Source organism: Aulonocara stuartgranti, assembly GCF_965226115.1.
Source record: "Aulonocara stuartgranti genome assembly, chromosome: 14".
NCBI lineage: Eukaryota > Metazoa > Chordata > Actinopteri > Cichliformes > Cichlidae > Aulonocara > Aulonocara stuartgranti.
In genome coordinates this window covers 27,862,999-27,880,879 of record NC_138950.1, presented here as the reverse complement: position 1 = coordinate 27,880,879, position 17,881 = coordinate 27,862,999, and the positions used below count along the sequence as shown (strand labels likewise).

Below are 17,881 nucleotides of genomic sequence, written 5' to 3'. Positions count from 1 at the left end.
CCTTCTGCCTAAAAACATCCACCACACTTAAACACTATGTTTTTCTAGCTCCTCAGTTATAATTAGTTTCACCAAGTTTTAGCATTTAGGCGTAGATTATGCTATGAAACAATGGTGAAGCCTTTATTATAGTTTTGGCCAAAGCAGGACAGGATGTAACAGTTTAGAATATCCAACAGTATTTATTTAAATAATTTTACATGTTTTATACATATTAAACACACAAAAGTATTAAGTTTAATCTCAGTGGTGCAATGAGTTAATTCAAAAATTGAAATTACATCAGTGGTGCTTTAAATTGAAATCGACTTATCCAAAGTATTAAATGAACAAATTAGCATAGTCTACCTATAAAGTGCAACTCGCCATGTCCAGCTAGCTGACAGGGAGATTCAGAAAGGTGACAGTCAGAAAATTCATATGGTTTTCTCCAGGCTTAGAAAAGTGAAGACTAGACGGATTTTACATATTTTCCAACACTTTGTCTCTCTGCTTTGATATTGCACATCGTTTTGAAGAAATATCACCAGTAGTTGTATTTATTTATTTTGTTTCCATGAGCTTTCTGTCATGTCACTGAGTCTACCTTACATGCATAGACAATGGACAAAATACAGTCTGTGTCAAGAGGTCCTATATTATGCAAGAAACAAAAAAAAAACTTGAACAAAAGCTTACTGAGTCTGGTTTAGGAGGGAAGAGATTACATGGATAATTAGATCATCATGTTTACTGTTTGCTGTCCCTTCAAACACTCTAAGCTGCAAATACAACATTGCAAATCCTATGTTCCCTAACCAAATTGCTTTTTTTTTTCTTTTCTCCTTAATCTTCCCTGTAGCTGGTTGCAGTCCTCATGGACCTTTAAAAAAACGGCTCCTCTTTGCACACCCATTTCTCTGGCTTGTGCATGGAAATGTGGGCACCTCTAGAATCAGAGTCATTTCTTCTAAAGAGTTCACTGTGACTGTTCGTTCTTGGTCCCGTCACAGCGTCCGTGTTGCTGTCACTGTCTCTGTCGCACGCTTGCCTTTTTGAAACCAGGTGACTTGAATGCTGTGTGTTTAACCTCTTTTTTGGTATTTTGTGTTTCAGCTTTGAGGCTGCAAGGGAAAACAGTGGGTCAGTGCAAGGTGATAACGGGCTTTTAATGCTGGAATATGACACATCTTGATGGAGAGTCGTTAAGTCAGTTTTCTCCTCAGTTTTAGGCTGATTCTCATCAACGGAAAAATGTTCCCCTTCCACTCTTTCATGTTTTATGTTCGTCGCCCCGTGATTGTCACTGTCCTCTGTTTTGACGGTTGCCTGTCTGTTGGCTTCGCTCTGGTGTGCAGAGTATTTCGAACACGGTGCGAAGTCGTCAAAAGTGTAGCCCTCCTCGTTCGCTTCCTTGTGTTTTTTCTCGTGGCTTCTCTTCGTGGCGAGGTAGAGAAAGCGCTGGGGACAGAAGGAGCAGCGGTACCTTTTCTCTCGGTTGGGGCTCTGGGGTGTGTTATCGAAGCAGGAGCCATTTTCCATACAGCTGCTGCAGATGTAATCGCGGCCGGCGGGCGCCTCACTGGGGGGGCCTTGTTTACCGCAGGTTCGACAGAAACAGGGGTGAGAGCCAATGACATGAGCCCTCAGACCGGTCTCCGTGATAAAAGAGCTGTCACAGATCTCACAGTTGTACGTGGCCCTTGGGCTGCAGTTCTTGCCAACGCTGTGCTTCACCCTCGTGCTGCTCACCGACACGCTCTCTTCTCTCAGCCAACTGCTTCTTTCCAGGTGGGCCTCGCTAGCAGCAGTTCTATCTACTGATGTTTCAGAAAAATGGTGAAACATGGCTTTTCTGTGCTTATATCTGAGCTTCTTCCTTTTCTTTTTAGCTTTATAGGAATAGTAGGGGCGCCAGAGCTTATCTGCTCCCTCGCAATCAGACGGGTCATCGCATGCCTCTGGCTCTCTGGTGGCAGCAACTTCTGGTCTGAAGCGGAGCCTGGGACTCTCTGAGTCTTCCCTTGTTAGAGGGCACTGGCTTGGGCTCTGCTCCACACTCAGTTCTCGAATTCTCCTTTTTTTCCTGGGAAATAGTTTCGATCCTTTGATTTGGCGTCGGATAATGGCTTCGTTGCCAATTTTGACTGTTATCTGACACAGCGGCATGGCATCGCTGTCAAAAGATGGACCTGGGCATGCTGGTTTAGCGATGTATGTTTCTGTTTTTGCCCCCAATGTTTTATCACACAACAAATTCTCTGTGTGCGATTGAAGGATCTCCTTGGTCATGTCCTCGACTCTTTTAGCAGAAGCTGACAGCTCACCTAGCTTTTTAACAGTGTTCAAGGACTTTAAGAAGGGCATATTATGACTCATGTGCTCTGAGTTAATTAACGGAGATGGATTATCTTTGTAACCTGCAGGAGATTCTGCATGGGGTTGCACAGAAAAGGAACCGTCATAGCTAAAGAAGGGTGGACCTCTGTTTTCTGCCTCTTTTCTTGTGGCCCCTCGAATTTCCACCTCACTGTTTAGATTTTGGTCGCCATCCTGGTCACATGGCTTGTCAAAGCTGATGCGAGGCATGACAGGTGAAATCATCTTTGTCGTTGCCATGAACGTCAGAGGGAATGAAGCAGTGTCAGAGTGGCTGTTGAGACCATTTTCTTCAATTTGAGGGATAACAGAGTTACTGTCTGTTGCAGACTGATCACCTCCTTCAGCTCTCTCTGAATACGTGTGACTGTACGTCTTGTATTGTCTTTTTCTAAACTTCATGGGTAGAAGCCTGTAGAGTTTGAGAGGATAAATGTTGGATTTTAGCCCACCGTTTGCAGACTTTTTCTTAACAGACAGACTGGGATCAATGCCATGAAAGGACTTCTGATGGTTCTTCAGGATATAGTATGTCATGAATGTCTCCAGGCAGAAAATGCACTGGTAGCGGCGTTCACCTGTGTGCCAGATTTCATGCTTAGTGCGATACTCTGCCAGGGCAAATACTTTGTTACAGTAATGACAGGGGTAGGCCCTCTGCCAGGAATGTACATTCTCATGCCGCTTTAGACTGGATAGGGTGACGTAAACCCGTTTACACACACTACAGCTATATCTCCTCTGACCACCATATATCTTCATTGGCTTCTCATCGTGTGGAGGCTCTGATTGGTCCACTTGAAGGGGCTCTGGGGTGTGAGGGCTTGGTAGGTCGGTGGGAGGAGGCTGGGATATGTTGGTTTCCATTTCTGATCCGTCATCGGAATGGTGATCCACCTCTTTGGTTGAGCTATCCCTGGCATCTAGTTTAGGTGGGCCTCTCAAAGCCTTAGGACAGACCTGCTCATGGTTGCGCAGACGTTTGAGGTGTATAAACTTCCTGTGGCAAAACTTGCAAAACAAATGACTAACAAAACGCTTTTTATGTACCTCTGAGTGAATGGTGAGAAGAGCTTTATTTGTGAATATCTCCGGACAGTGCTCACAGCCATAGATTGATATACTGTCCTCTGTCTGAGGGGAAAGTGTTGGCGGACCCAGCTCCATTGGAGCTGTGTCTGTGGCCATAGGTGGCCCTGTGTCTATGCTTTTTTCTGCCTCAGAAAAAAGCGGAGGCGGGGTCATAACTGTGGCAGGTGTTGCAGTAGCACCGTCAGTAAATGTGGGGGTCACTGTATTTGGTTTGTCGGTTTCTGGTTCGGCTGGTGTCGGAAGCATGCTTTTACCCAAAATGCTTCTCAGCTTGTGCCGCTTTTTAAGCGGTCCTATATTCCTGTAAATGAGTTGCTTTGGCTGTGGTACAGCTGGCTTACAGACCTTCTTGCTGTCACACTGACTGCTATCTTTGCCTTCAGTGGATTTGCATACCGCATATGAGTGCTCGGAGAGGGCATGGGTAGTCTCATTGTTCCCGCTGAAGCAGGATGTTGTAGAACAACTTGATGGGAGCTGACCCAAGTCGGGTGACTGCCTCTCTCTGTTTGCTTGATCCAGAGGGGTGAAAGGATTGTTTCCAGGACACACTTCAGTGATTGAGAAGGCATTGGTGATGCGTGGTCCTCTGCTGCTGTCTACCTCCTCAAGCCCAAGAGGTGCTTTCTTTATTTTTTCAGACACCGGGGCAGTGCAAGAATCTGCTGGTTTAACACATTCATCCTGTCTCTCTTGTTCTGCGAGCTTCTCCAAAAAAGCAATTCCGAGTCTTTTTCCAGCTGCTACGACACCCTTGGTGTCCTCTGCATCAGATGATGTCACCTTCGAGCAGTATATGAAGTTGAGGATACAGGCAAACACTTCAGACTTAAGGTCCATCAGCTCCAGCACTTGGCTGGAGTTCCATGGCTCAGAAGTCGTCAGAGCGTTCCTGAAGTACCCACTGCAGGCTGCCAGTATGTTCTTGTGGGCCCGAAACTTTACATCCTCCACCACAATGGTAACATCACAGAAGAGGCCCTGTAAACGCTGTTCATTAAGCTTGCTAAGCACAGTTTGAGGGTGAGCGTTATCCATCAGGTTGTGAGGGCATGGAGACACCACAGTCATCTAAACATAGGACGAGAAATAATCACATTAGAGTTTTGCGAAACAGAGAATCTGAATTCCAAAAGAAGACTCAGGAGTGAAGTGTGTACATGTATTATTTGAAGCTATCAAGCTCTTTGTGTGATTTAACACTAGATGGCAGTAATGTCCTGGCACATGAGCTCTAATGTCAACAAGCTGGTGAACACTTCTGACTCAAGAAACTATATTTTCACTTGCATTTTGCATAAAATGTAATTTTCTAACAATTCAAAAATGGCTTACACAATGACTTTAATGCAAACTGTAGGCTCATTGAAATATCAGACCTATAAACTGTGGCTGAATTGTCTTAAGACTGTGTTGCTCTCTGAAATCACTTCTGCTTAATCCCAGATGTGCTTCTCGTCTGTAGAAGAGCTCTTTAATCTCACATTTTTAAAAATTAATCTCCCTTTTTATGTCGGGCACACGTAACTGTTAATGCACTTTGTTATTTCAGGCTGTAAATCATTAGACGGTGCAGCAATAGGGAGGGTGTGAGTAATTACTTCAAGGAATGGAAATTTGAGCTTTAAGTGACAACTGTAAGCTACTACAGCAAAGGCTGCAGAGGAGCTGCTTTGTGGCTCATAGTTTGTACTAGAAAGTGCTCTGGTGGGAGTGTGTCACGCAACCGCATAGAAGTACTGCGAGCGAGCATTTTTATTCAAAGGCTGCGTTTAAATATGAGCTAAAACCAAAGAGACCGGCTTAAAAATTTGGCGGAATGGCTGCAGTTAAAAAAAATCCTGAATCTATAATGACCTAATGGTTGACAGCTGGTGCACCTGGCATTCTCAAACAGTCGGCCCTTTTTGTTTTTAGTTGTAATTAATGATGAATAAATTGAATGGTAATCCAGTCAGTGTGATGCCACAGCGGTGCACAACACAAAGACCAGTTGTACAGTCATCATGACTGCCTGTTGTTTTTGGTTTGTTTTGCTTTGGTTTTAAAGTTAATATATGAATGTTACCCATAGAGTTATGAGTCATATGCTCCCATTTTGTTTTTCAGTTTGTTGTGCAGGCACCAAAGGTTGCTTTTAATTCCCAACTATTCATCAATACCTCGTTTAAGGGCAACTAACATAAACAATGCTATGAAAAGCTTATTTATTGCATGTGTTAGTATATAAAATTGATAATGCATTGATAACAGTAATGCAGTAGTTACTCTTGAGGAAATGCCTTTCAGTTTCCGCATACTGGAGCTAATGGCGGCCTTGATTGTACAGACTGGTATTTTTGAACGCTGCCAATCCAGCGTTTATGGATTAATTTGATTCTGTTAATGACTTAACGCGATCTGCAATCTGCAAACCCTAGATGAAGTTAATTCTGACTTTGAAAGAGGATGACGGGTTAACTGTGGCCTACTCATATAGAGTCAGGGATGAGTCGTTACTGAGGCATTTAGCATGTGTTACACAGTGCGCTGACTGTATCTGCTAAAGCACACTCAGCTTACACTTGCAAGTGCTGAATCATCACGCCTTTTGCAAGTCAAGCTCAGAGGTCACCACTTTACATTGATGCTATTTTCATCTTTGTGGCTGCATTGAAAGTCGCGCAGTGATGATTGTACAAATTAGCATTAGATCCTTTTTTTTAGGAGTTTAATATGTTTTTATCTACACGCCAGCCATCTTTATCGGTTAGCTCTGTTTTAAATTCACAGTTCAGTTTGATATCTGATATTGTGTCACGTTTTGTTAATGTCTGCCAGTGGTGCGCACCATTTGGCAGCCTGCTGTTGTGAACGACCGGTATTCTTTACTCCCGGGACTGCAGGTGATTTATCACCGAAGGTATTTTTTGTTTACGTTTTGTTTTGTTTTTGAATTCTCGTGCAACAAATATGGCCGCCAGTCTTTAAAGCATCCCAGACTGATGAAACACAGCCACCCTGCTGCCGTCTTTCTCAGACAGGCCTCTGTTGTCATGGCAACATGCTATGGCGCAGCTCTTATTGGGATTCAGCTGGATGGCAAGTGACTGTATTAGCCGTCCGAGTATTCGGTCCCCTCTCTCTCCCACAAACAAGCTGCCCTCTCTGAGAACCTGCACCGCGCAGCAATCTGCAGAGCAATCGAGGTTTGCCTTTGTCTCGGCTTGAATGTACTTTGTGTCTGTGTATTGGTCTGTGTGTCTTTGTCTGCAGCAAAAAAAAATGGACTTTCTCACCTAGCGCAAGTGATGTGCCACGCATTTGTTTTAATTTCGTACTTTGTGCTTCATCAGAAGCGTTTCATCCTTTCCTCTGCATCGTTATTCTACTTCACCGCATTCATTTTTTCCACATTTTGTATGAGTTTTCTCGGATTTATTCCCACCACATGCTGAGCGGAAATTAGAATTTCTCATCAGGGCTTATGAATTTGCCACACCCCAACTTTAGTTTACCTTCAAAGACAAAGTGAAATTATTTTTGTTACATCTGTAATGAAAAAGTCCCCACACACTAAACCACAAACCAAGAAATGACAGTACAGCATACAGACAGCATTGTCAATCAAAGAGCGAAATATCAAAGCAAAAGACACTTCACTCATCTGTGCGAAGCGAACTTCCGCAAATAAAAATTAAAAACCCCAAACAAAAAAAGAGAAAGAAAAACGGTTAAAAAATCATGCAAAACATACCTTAGTAAATCAGAGAAAGTGATGCAGGGCGAACAGGAAGCAGTGTCATGCAGTATCCCTTTTCTACAGCCCCGTGTATACCAAACTATACATGAAAAACAGTTTCGTGAGACCAAGGCGAAAGTAGTTTTCTTTTTCTATGATGGTCGCTGAACAGTGGTGTTGTCAGAAGCAGAGCTTTTTCTGACGTCTTTCTTCCTCTCCCTCCCTCTCTGTATGAAGATGACTCCGGCTCCAACGTCCTTCGCCTCTATCCATGCAGCCCAAGTCCTGGGCTAGATCTGCCCTGCCCTCCTCTGGCTGTCCCTCTTCTGTCCTGCTACAAGCTATAGGAATAACTCACGGTTTAAGCAGCGTGTAGCTAAATCGGACTATTGGTCTGCTTTTGTGCTGGCTGGGCAACTGAAGCTTTCGTTCTGGAGCCACTGAGCAGGAAGCGGCAACTTTTATTAAGCATGGCAGAGGGTTGTAGGGAGAGCGGAGAGATGCAGGGTGCTACATCACACACCAGCTCTGTACTCGAATGCACCGCCAGAGAAAACGCTGAGCTGCATTGCTATTAGCAGCATAGAGTGAAGGGTTCCTCTGCTGTACAGCAGACGATCTATTAAATCTCCCCAGCACCGCACCAGCGGGATCTCGATGCAGCTCGATGTTGACCAAAAATGCATGACATAAAATCATCTCCAGCCCACTTAGAAAGAGCATGCACCTTAAATGCATGACGCTACACTATGTCTGTCTTTGCCAGTGCAGCAATACATTACACCAAAGGTTTTCGTCTGTGCTTACGCAGTCACTGTGGTTAGGTAATGCACAAGCTAAGAGAAGATGGCACTGTCCTATTTGTGTAGCTTTGTTAGTCAGCGGACAGATGTTCATCAATGCTTTTTCTCACAGTTGCATCGAGCATGCAAACCGGATGCAAAGCTAAGAGAGAGTCCCGCTTTCAGCGGAGACTCTGCTTATACCTACATAGAAGCTGCTGATTGATGCACCGGCAGCAGATGCGTCAGCAATGCAGACGAGGAGGGGGAGGGGAGGAAGCTAAACACGACATGGCTCTGTGAGCTTCTCACTAGCCTCTAAGGACGGAAGCACTGTTTTATTTACGTGGCTGAGAGTGGAGTCATATGACTGTGCCCTCCTCATCCTGACTGAGATCCACTTTAACAAACAGCAAGCATCAAAGCTTTCATTTTTATGGCACTATTTAGTTCAAAAGACAGAAATGAGGCAGGTGCTGTATCACCATGCATGCACTTACTCATCGCCCTGAAGGGGGGAATGTTTTCTTCATTAAGTGTTTGTGCTTTCCGCACTTAAAAGACCGAACTTTAAAATCTTAACAGCCGTGACTGCTGCCCCCTTTTTTGTGTTTGCTGTATGACATTAATTTGGTTTGATGAATGCACACAATAGCCACCATTTCTGGGTGGCGTGGCACGCAGCCCTCCGCTCATCGCTGTTCAGTTTTCTTTTCAAATATCATCATCTACATATCTGCTTGTGTGAACTTACAGTGTAAAGCAACAAAAAGACAGATTAAACATATTTTTACTGTAGCAGCAAACATTAAAACGTGGATTAGTTGTTTGATTCAGAGTAAAAATTAGAAAAGCAGTCAGTTTGAGAGTGACAGCGGAATGATGATGTTTTCTTTTAACCTTTGTAAAGCAAAGAAAGTAAAGTTTATGTATATGAAGACACAAACTGCCTGACACCAAAAGGAAAAAAAAAACCCTAAATGATAGTGGTATTGGTTGGACACTTTAGTTCATGCTTGGATCAGACTGATCCTTTAAGGCTTTTGAACAATGCTTTGTGGTGAAAACGCCATAATTACAGCGTGTGTTACTGTAAAGTTTACTTTGTATTCTCTGGTCTGACTCTCAGCAGAGTCAGCCTACAGGTTCGTTTGACCTTCATCATGCAGCGTCAAACTATCCGCCCATTCTGTGAGAAGTTCTTATCTGCTCGCTCTCACGCATGTGAATGAGAGAACCCTGCTTTGGTGGGAAGAAGTTAATTTGTGTGCATGGATGCATTTAAATCTGCATTTAAATAAGTCTACACAGTAACCTTGTTTTGCTTTGATTGTCTGTGCCTTACACCGTACAGTAAAACTACTACATGTCAAAGTAACCTTTAAACAGAATAAGGTGGTCACAAAAACACGTGTACAAAAAATGAAAATGAAATAAAGTTAACGGTTTGCGGAGGCTGCTCTTGGAAAGCACCAGAGTGTAATGAAAAAGCGGTAAAAATGATTTCACTTTCATTTGGCATCATTTCTGGGAGGGAAGGTGGTTTAATACATTTGTTTTTAGACTCTCACCACTACTTAAGCCTTCTTCTGGACTAAGAAAGCTAGGAGCGTTTAATCCGGCCCATAACGTGCTAAAACTGGAGTAATCATCGCTACCATGAAGGCATTTTTTGCATCACTGTAGTGTATCAGTAAGTCCCCATACTGAGAGTAAGAAATAACTTGATGATAAAAAGATGGAGATTAGAATGGCTAGACATTTATTGCTGTATAACAAATTAAACCTAATCCATGTAGACCATTTAGGTTATTGTTTGCCACCATCTTTTTCAATAGACACGTGTGATTCCACTGTGTGCAGAAACCATTAAGAGCTCTTTTTCAGTAAGCTGCATTTAATTAATATTTATAGACTGCAAGATATTGAAAAGAGGAAGAACAGCATCAATTTCTTACTGGTCAGACAAGTTTATAAGCTTTTTTAAATAAGCTTATCGAGATTTGCATGTCACAAAGTGGGCGGTACATCAAACAGATAATTTTTGATCACGATTGCCTTGAACTGTCAAGACATATATACATATATGTATTTATATTTTCCTTCCTGGTATGACATCTCTGTCCAATCATAGCAGCCACCTGTTGTTTTAGTTAGCGCCTGTGTGGTTCTCGAATTCACAGCAAAGAGATATTAGACGTCAAATTAAAACCCTGGTTTCAGTATATATTAGTAGTTTGTGTCTAATTTCAGGTTTTCTCCTCCGTAAAACCTGACAGCAGATTCTGATGCTGGAAAAACGAATCATTTCTTATTTATGAGAAAAAGCCCATTTTGTGGTCTTCTTATTGTTTTAACCTAAATAATAACTCATCTGTATGAACAGCCTAGATACCCTTATTAGGGTTTTTTTTTTTTTAATTTATTGCTTGGCACAATTGCTTTGGGATTTACGAGGTTAGGTCTCAAGCTAAAGCTTAAAGAGGCCTGCAAATTATAAGAAAGAAAATAACTGTCCTAACTGGAAGTTCTGTGCTCATATTGGTATTTTGTAAACATAACCCTGACATTACAGCTAGGATGTGTTTAAAACCATAGGACAAAGTTAACAGGCCTCTTCGCCTCTGATGCTCAGTGAGCTCAGCTGCGGCCTGCAGGGACGCTCTTCGGGGAAAAGGCTGAGAGGAAAAGACTGCAGCAGAAGGCTGAGTAGGCCTCATTCTCATTCTCAAAGCATTCACACTCTTTAGCATACAAAGACATTCATCCCTTGGACAACTTATGTTGCTGCTGCAACAAGCACTCATACTTTGAGATGCCTACCAAAACGTTTGTGTGGAAGGTCTTGCCGGGCCTGTCCCTTCGCTGTGGAAGCCTCTCTGGTGTTTGTTTAGAAGGAGGAGAGCGACTACCCAGCTCCCATTCTTCCTCTAGCCCGGATCAGGTCATTACCACTTTCCCTTCGTCACTGCCGTCTGTGGACTATGGCTCTGGCAGAGGTTCCCGGTTCCTGCTGTGCGAAGTTGCCTTCTGGAGGCTGCTGCTACTGCTGCGTCACTCCCGCTGCATCACTGACCCACAAAGAGGAACTGAGAAGGAGGGGTGGTGTTGTGAATGTGTGCAGTAAATGGATAAGCATGAAAATCCCCACACAGCCCTACACCAAGTCAGTAATCAAATGGATGTGGCTGATGTCTCTGTGCCTCAGAGTGAGGCCTAGCTGTTGCTGTGGTATTTGGGAAGTGGGTCTGGGAGACAGATTCTTTATTGTTACGTAATGAATATTTTTCCTAGACCAGACTCAGCTGAGAAGGCGGTGTCAGGGGCTAATAATAGGTCATGGTACCCACCATTCAGGGCTGTATGCTGTCATGTCAGATCACTCCAGCACACAGCTATCATTTGGCCACAGAAATATTTGATATTGCAGGAAGGCGCGGTCATTTATGTTAAACTACCTGCAGTTTAACACGTGTTCTACTTTTTGTTATAACACAAGAGCTTACTTAGGTTTTGTTTCTTTTTTTGGCATTCTTACATGACAGTAGGACTGTATTATGTTATTCTTTTAAAATTTACTATAACATGCCAGCTCTGATTCTAAAGTACCTGTAAACAGAGAAAAACAGTGCATACCTTTGTCTTATGTTACTGTAGCTTGCTGGTACAGGTTTCAGGAGAGGTAGGTAGGACTGCTGTGTCAGATGTCCTTACACACGTATATGTACAAGCTTTTAATCCAGAATAAGTAAGTTGGAGTCTTTTAGGCCTTGATATGGTAACCAGAACTACAGCACTTGTTTTGCACACGTTACCTTTACATACTTGATTTCCCTCCTCCTCCTCCTCCTCCTCCTCCTGTCATCTGACTCATTTTGACGTTTTTATTGTGACATTGCTCCCTCTGCTGGCTGCTTCAGTGATCCCACAGAAAGCCAGGCTGCCTTGTGTATGCAAAGACAGCGGAGGCCGGTTGAGGGCTTTCAGCAGAGGGCGCAGCCAGCAGTTCACCAGCAGATGTAAACAGGAAGTATGACATGATGTCAGCAGGACTTCAGTTGCTTATGTATTTTTCTGTAAGTTTGTTTACATTTTAATTTCACCAGGTTGTCATCCAGACATGAAGTGCCAATTTAATGTCATTTACAAGGAATCTTACACAACGCACACTCTTTGAAACAAAACAAAACTTGCAAGCAAGAGTTTCCTTTGTAATGCAAAAGTAGTGACTTCCTTTGGAGAATATTCACAACATTTTTACACACACACACACACACACACACACACACACACGCACACACACAAAAGCCCTCATTCATTACTGAAGTCTTTTTTAGTTTGCTAATGAGCCAGTGTGATTTTACTTGTTTTGCAACAATAATAAAAGGGTTTGTTTTTGAATATATATTTTACTGCTGTTTTTTATCATCACTGTTGTGGAAAAAAGTTAGAAAGGTGCTCTTCCAGCCCATGGCACTGGCTATGTCCTCAATGTCCCTGTTAAACCCAGCGCAGTTCCTCACAGTCTGCTCCCAAAACTTCTCAGAGCTGAAGAGCTGGTACAATCCGGTTAGAGCACAGCACAACATACACGTGAACACAAATGAATTTGAACACAAGAAAAAACAATAGACACTAAAGCATTATTTCTGTATCATCGAACAAATCCAGTACTTTACCGTTGTCCTCACCGTTTTGAATCTGCGTGACGTCTGTGCCAGCAGTGCCGTGTCTTTCAGCTCGAGGCAGTACATGATTCGGAGCATGATGTCATCAGGTAAACGCTCCAGGTAATCAAACTTTCCTTGGCACAGTGCTGCTGTGTAATCCAGGATCCTTTGCCCAAAAACAGCACCGACTTCATCTGCAGATGATAAGTCGACAAACACAGCCCTTTCTATGTCAAATTATAAACCCAAACAAGATTCAGAAATAGGTTAGAAAAGAATATTATCAAGAACTTCATGGAAGTGGGAGTGATGATTTCGATGAAGAAAACTTACACTGTAGAGTTTTATCATTTTGGAAGTCCTGATGAGATGTCTTCTGCTGATTTGGGGGAAGACCTCTGCATTCAAGTCGCAAAGAAATCCTCCATGAGGTTAGTATTACCTAAATTTAGAGGGGAAAAACAAAGATGGGACTTCAAGACTTTAATCCAGGAGACTCTCTTGAAGTAGTGGCTACAAGATGCCGATATGCTACTGGAACAGGGCAAATGATTTTACTAAAACATATTGCTATTAGCTTGTTATTTGTTAAGCATAAATATTAGAAAATAGTAGCAAAGCCATATTTAAAGCTAAATAACAACGTGAAAATTAAGCTAGCCTCAAATAGAGGGATTGTTTTTATAAGCACGCTTTATACAGTTACTCCTCGAAAGTCTGTTATATAAATAATACATAACCTCGTTTTTGGTAATGACAAGTTGAAAAAAATCCTTTTGAGGCGGCGGACCCTGACCACTAATTTCAAACAGTCTATCCCCAAGCAAAGACGCCATTTTGGACGCAAAAAATGTTGCCATGACAACTAAAAAGCAACTAAAACTGTCTTTGCACAACGACTCATGAAACGGACCGATTGCTTTTTCATTGATGTTGGGTAATAACAAAAAGTTATGCGGGGCATATTAATTTTACACATATGCTTGTTTCATATATGTCTGTTGAAGGGGGGAGGAGGGGGGTCACGGCCCAGCGGATTGATACTTAATATTTATGACAAGCTAATGTTACCGATGACTTCAGTGATTCAGCGACTGTCTCTGGATGCCTACAAAAATAGTTGAATTGTCTTCATTAGAAACCCGTCGCTTTGTTTCGAAAGAGCAGCCGATCCAGTGCTCGCGCTCGCTTTGTTGACTGAAAGCAAGCAGATACAGAAAATAAGGAGAAAACTAGTCCCGGAGCGGATGAATCACGCGGAGGTATATTGCGGTTGTGGGCCCCTCAGCTGATGTGAAACTAGCAGTGGTAGAGAGAAAAGAGGAGCTGGTGCACTGTCTGTTACAACTACAACACTGGAACAAATAGGTAACAACATTATACCAAAAGGTAGACATTTTCACTGACATTTAAACCTGTAGTCTTTTGGGATTTTGACAGTATTTAACCTCGAAATACATCGGAAGAATGGGTGTTGCGAAAATAACTCGAATCCCGGTCCTGCTTTCCTGTTTTTTTTGTGTCTAAAGGTATCAGGGGCCATTTCTTTTTGCTAGTTAGCGTTTACTTGCTAACTGCTAGCTAGACAACTTGTTAATGTTTGGGAAATTTTGATCAAAACTTTATCATAAACACTGAATTGGTGCGGTGTTGCCAAAAACGCTGTTTTCAACACAAATCATTTTAACCATCCTGTCGAGCTGGCAAAATGTTAGCCATCGACAACAAGGCTCGCTAACGTTAATTAGCTGGCATGCCAAGGTTAGCTGGTAACAGCTATAACGCTCTTGTTTGATTAAACATCGTAAGCTGCGCGACAGTCCTGTAGCTGCTAATTCGGTCTCGACGGGGTTAGTAATGTGGTGTTACCTCGGCTCCCAGCTTAATTGAAAACAGCGAGGTATTTTAAAGCCAATAGCCGGCTGTTTATTTATTTTTTTTGTCAGCTTACTGTTTGCGAGAGAACGGTCATTGAAGAAACCCTCGCTGTGGCTAGGCTAGTATTAGCTTGCTAATGATAACCTAGCCGTGACGCTTTGAATTCTGAGCAAGGTACTTTAACGGTAGTTGAATGAGTTGTTTGGCGTTATGTGTCCCATTTACCCAAGTCTTAACAAGAACCATGCGCTGTGTTGGCACGCTGTTTGTTAGTGGTCAACTTGTCTTCCTGGCTAACAGTAGCTAAAAGGCTAGCCAGCGCTGTAGTAGTGAGAGGGAGGCACTGGCCTTAAGTCAGCTCAGAAAATATTGTTAGCCATCCTTATAGCTTACCAACATTAGTTGGGAGTCTGTCTGTACATAACAATTCGCGCTGACAATTGCATGGAGAGTGTAGAACTGTATCAGCGTCGTTACATGTCTAGGTGACAGTTGTGTATTTTGGATTTATTTACCCCCATCAATCGTAGACGGTGAGCTTGCTTACGAAACACAAACGTATTTCTCTTTTCTCTAAACTTGATTGTCAGCCCCCACCACCACAACACACACACACACACGTACACGTACACAGAGCTGTGTGTCCTGGCATTCTGACTGCCAACTTAGCTTGCGTTAGTTTACTTGTAGCCTGCTAGCTTTATTACATTAAACCGCTGTCGAAAGACGGGTCTTGTCGATGTTGCCTTTTTTTCGACGTGAAGCTAATTTCGGATGAACCCGATCGTTATTCGCCAGTTGGAGGGGCGTATTTGCCATTTAGTAAGCATTATGTCGTTTCGTAACCCAAACAAGCTAGCTTCTCAAATGTGACAATTTGTTTGGCTAGGGTACTAGCTGAATAGGTTGACACACCGGCACGCCAACTACGCATTTCAGTGTAACCGTTGCTACGTTAGCCAGCGTAACTTTAACTAACTGCTGGTCCGCAGTTAGCAAGTCTTCTAGCGTTTTCTCTTTTTTAGATTCAAGATGTAAACGCCACAAGCTTCGCTTTTGGATGTGTGAAGCTTTTCTGTATAAATAAACCGATACGATGAAGGTATTGTTAAAATGTATGGGGCTTGCTAGGATATTAAGTGGCTAAACATGCTAGCGTTAGTCGGTGGTGGACAACTACGTCAGAAATATAGGCCTCTGTAAATCATGGGTATAAAAAATCGGACACTTCAGTTCTTGTTTTAGTTATGTGGTAAAATAAACTGGGTCGATGGTCTATGTGAGGCTGTAAATCATTTGATGAGCTTAACTAATACCATTATACTCTAGTGGGGAACACCAGTTGTCAGAATGGACGAATAACAAAGACTAGGATGCACTGTCAGTGCAGGCCTAACATGGCCCAGTGAGCTTGGCAAGTGTGGCGTATTTTTATCATCAGTATCCGTGATATCATAGTTTAACTTGTGACTTAAATAGTCAGATGCTTTTGAAAAGAAAATTAAAAACATATTTATTTAGGGATTCAATGGTTTTTGTCTAGCAAATAATGAAATCATCTTCCTGTATGTGTTTAGATCAAGTTAATCAATTGTCTTATCAGTACTGTCACTTTATTGACTCCTGTGAGTTAGATACATGCATTCACTTCTAATGTTAAAAAGAAAACTTCTGTACTATTCTGATCAATTAAACTGTTAAGATTGTACTGCACCCCTAACACTAAGCACACTGGATCAGATATATAAATTTTATACAATGCTGTAGTCATTTTGAAGCATAATTGCTGTTGGCAGTTAGTTTAGGACTTAAACTGAAACCAGAAAAGAATTAAATTATAGTCTACCGTATTGTATGTTTATTTTAATTAGGCTGTGACCTTGGTTAATAATACACAAAGGAATCTTTTGCTGTTGTAAGGAAATTGTAAAATGATCCTTTTGATGATTTTAAGTATGTGAAAAGGTTCCAGTAGTGCTTTCTGACAAAGATTTAAAGGTACCAATGTGTAAAAATGTATTATACTGTGCGTAAGTAGGGTACTTGATGATATTCATGGAGCACAGGGAGGGGGAAAAACTAAAACATTTCAGTAAAATTTGATATTGGCAGTAAGGTTTAATATTAACAGCACTGCTGTATTTTACTGAATGTTATTCAGAGAAGTATACATTTTGTTATGACTGTTATTGAGAGATTAGGAACACGAACTGTGCTCTGTGCTATGATTTAGTTATTTTTAACAGGTCATATTGGGCCACAGTAATATAGTTAGCATAAAGTCTTTAAAAGTTCTTAGTTCCCCATTTTTGATTTTCAGCTGTGAGGGGATGTAGTTACTAGCATGTGGTGTTGCTGCCAACCCCCACCCAGATGTTGTATCTTCATGTACAGTCTTGAGAAAGTTTTGCCACTGATCATCTCAAAGGGGCCAGAGTGGTGAACCTGTGGTTCAATGATACGCAATCTCAATAGACGGCAGCTTATTTTAAACCACAGACAACTTGGTGGTGATGGTGAGAGGGTGCAGGTTTAAGGGTGGTCTTTGTATTTTGTTAATGTTCTTTTGTGGTCTCTTTTTCCTTTATTACAGTGAATGGTAGTGTCTAGAAAGGGTATGTCCCTTCAGGAGAGAGGTGCCAATGTCCAACCGGCCTAATTCCAATCCAGGGGGGTCACTGCGCCGTTCACAGAGGAACACTGCTGCGGCCCAGCCACAAGACCACACAGTTGCTGGAAGGTGAGTGTATCTGCATCCTTACTGTCCAGTTAAAATCAGAATATTTAAAAGGCAGCCGTAGTTTGTGGGCAGCAGTTGTTGAACCTTTCTTGAAAGAGCAATAGATGAAATGATGTTTCGTAGAGGGGAATTTGTATTTGGGTTGTGTCTCTTTGTAGTTAATTGGTATTTAAACTTGCTGAATGGTAAAATTGTCCTATGTAATCAAAGGAAAAGCTTATCTTTGTTCTTTTGTCATAGTCGGTAATTAACCCTCTTTTAGCTTTATTTTTCATTAATCTCCAGACGTGATAATGGCCAGATTATATGCAGCGGGAGACAGGCAAAATGATTTGGAGATTGATCAAGTCTCTTTATAAGTAACTTAATCACAGACACCCACACTGTTACGTGCTCTTTAATTTCCAACCTTACAGGTTGCAGTCAGAGCAGGTAAAACATAAAGCAAATTCCCCACCTGAAAGTAGAAGACCTAATTCTAAGGCTCCCAAAGCCACAGCCAGCTCAGCCACTGGCCAGTCCAGAGGGCACAGCTCAAGAAGGTACCTGTGTTTTCTACTTGGTGCTTAGTGTGTATGTGTGTGTAAATAGGGTCATGCATTTTTTTGTCCTTTTGGACTTTGATCAAAATCTGAAAAAA

General features: G+C 42.2%; 3 protein-coding genes across 9 annotated transcripts in view; 1 reads left to right on the top strand and 2 right to left on the bottom strand.

Annotated features, from left to right (window-relative positions):
• The window catches only part of trip12 (thyroid hormone receptor interactor 12), a 45,270-nt gene that overhangs the window by 3,042 nt on the left and 24,347 nt on the right, over positions 1–17,881 (top strand). For 2 of the 6 annotated variants that reach the window (XM_082503182.1, XM_082503183.1), the window contains exons 3-4: positions 17,095–17,241; positions 17,658–17,783. In XM_082503182.1, coding sequence (XP_082359308.1) covers positions 17,144–17,241; positions 17,658–17,783 — 224 coding nt within the window. In that variant the 5' untranslated portion in view covers positions 17,095–17,143. Of the gene's footprint in view, positions 1–13,882; positions 14,013–14,501; positions 14,524–17,094; positions 17,242–17,657; positions 17,784–17,881 lie in introns of those variants that run through there. The other 4 variants (XM_082503180.1, XM_082503181.1, XM_082503184.1 and 1 more) reach the window with 4 other exon arrangements.
• Positions 163–8,776, bottom strand: zbtb38 (zinc finger and BTB domain containing 38). The gene is given in 5 exon segments (XM_082503212.1): positions 163–4,509; positions 4,511–4,521; positions 8,158–8,215; positions 8,218–8,239; positions 8,241–8,776. Coding segments are annotated over 5 exon segments (3,834 nt in total). The 5' UTR covers positions 8,339–8,776; the 3' UTR covers positions 163–864.
• Positions 8,913–13,651, bottom strand: fbxo36a (F-box protein 36a). 2 transcript variants are annotated; one of them, XM_082503210.1, is made up of 4 exons: positions 13,364–13,651; positions 12,957–13,065; positions 12,633–12,817; positions 8,913–12,509 (listed from the first exon to the last, which is right to left on the bottom strand). In XM_082503210.1, the coding sequence occupies exons 1-4, from the start codon at positions 13,481–13,483 to the stop codon at positions 12,363–12,365; spliced, it is 561 nt and encodes a 186-aa protein (XP_082359336.1). In that variant the 5' UTR covers positions 13,484–13,651; the 3' UTR covers positions 8,913–12,362. The 2 variants fall into 2 exon arrangements, with proteins under 2 accessions (XP_082359336.1, XP_082359337.1); XM_082503211.1 differs by having other exon boundaries at positions 12,339–12,509; positions 12,645–12,817.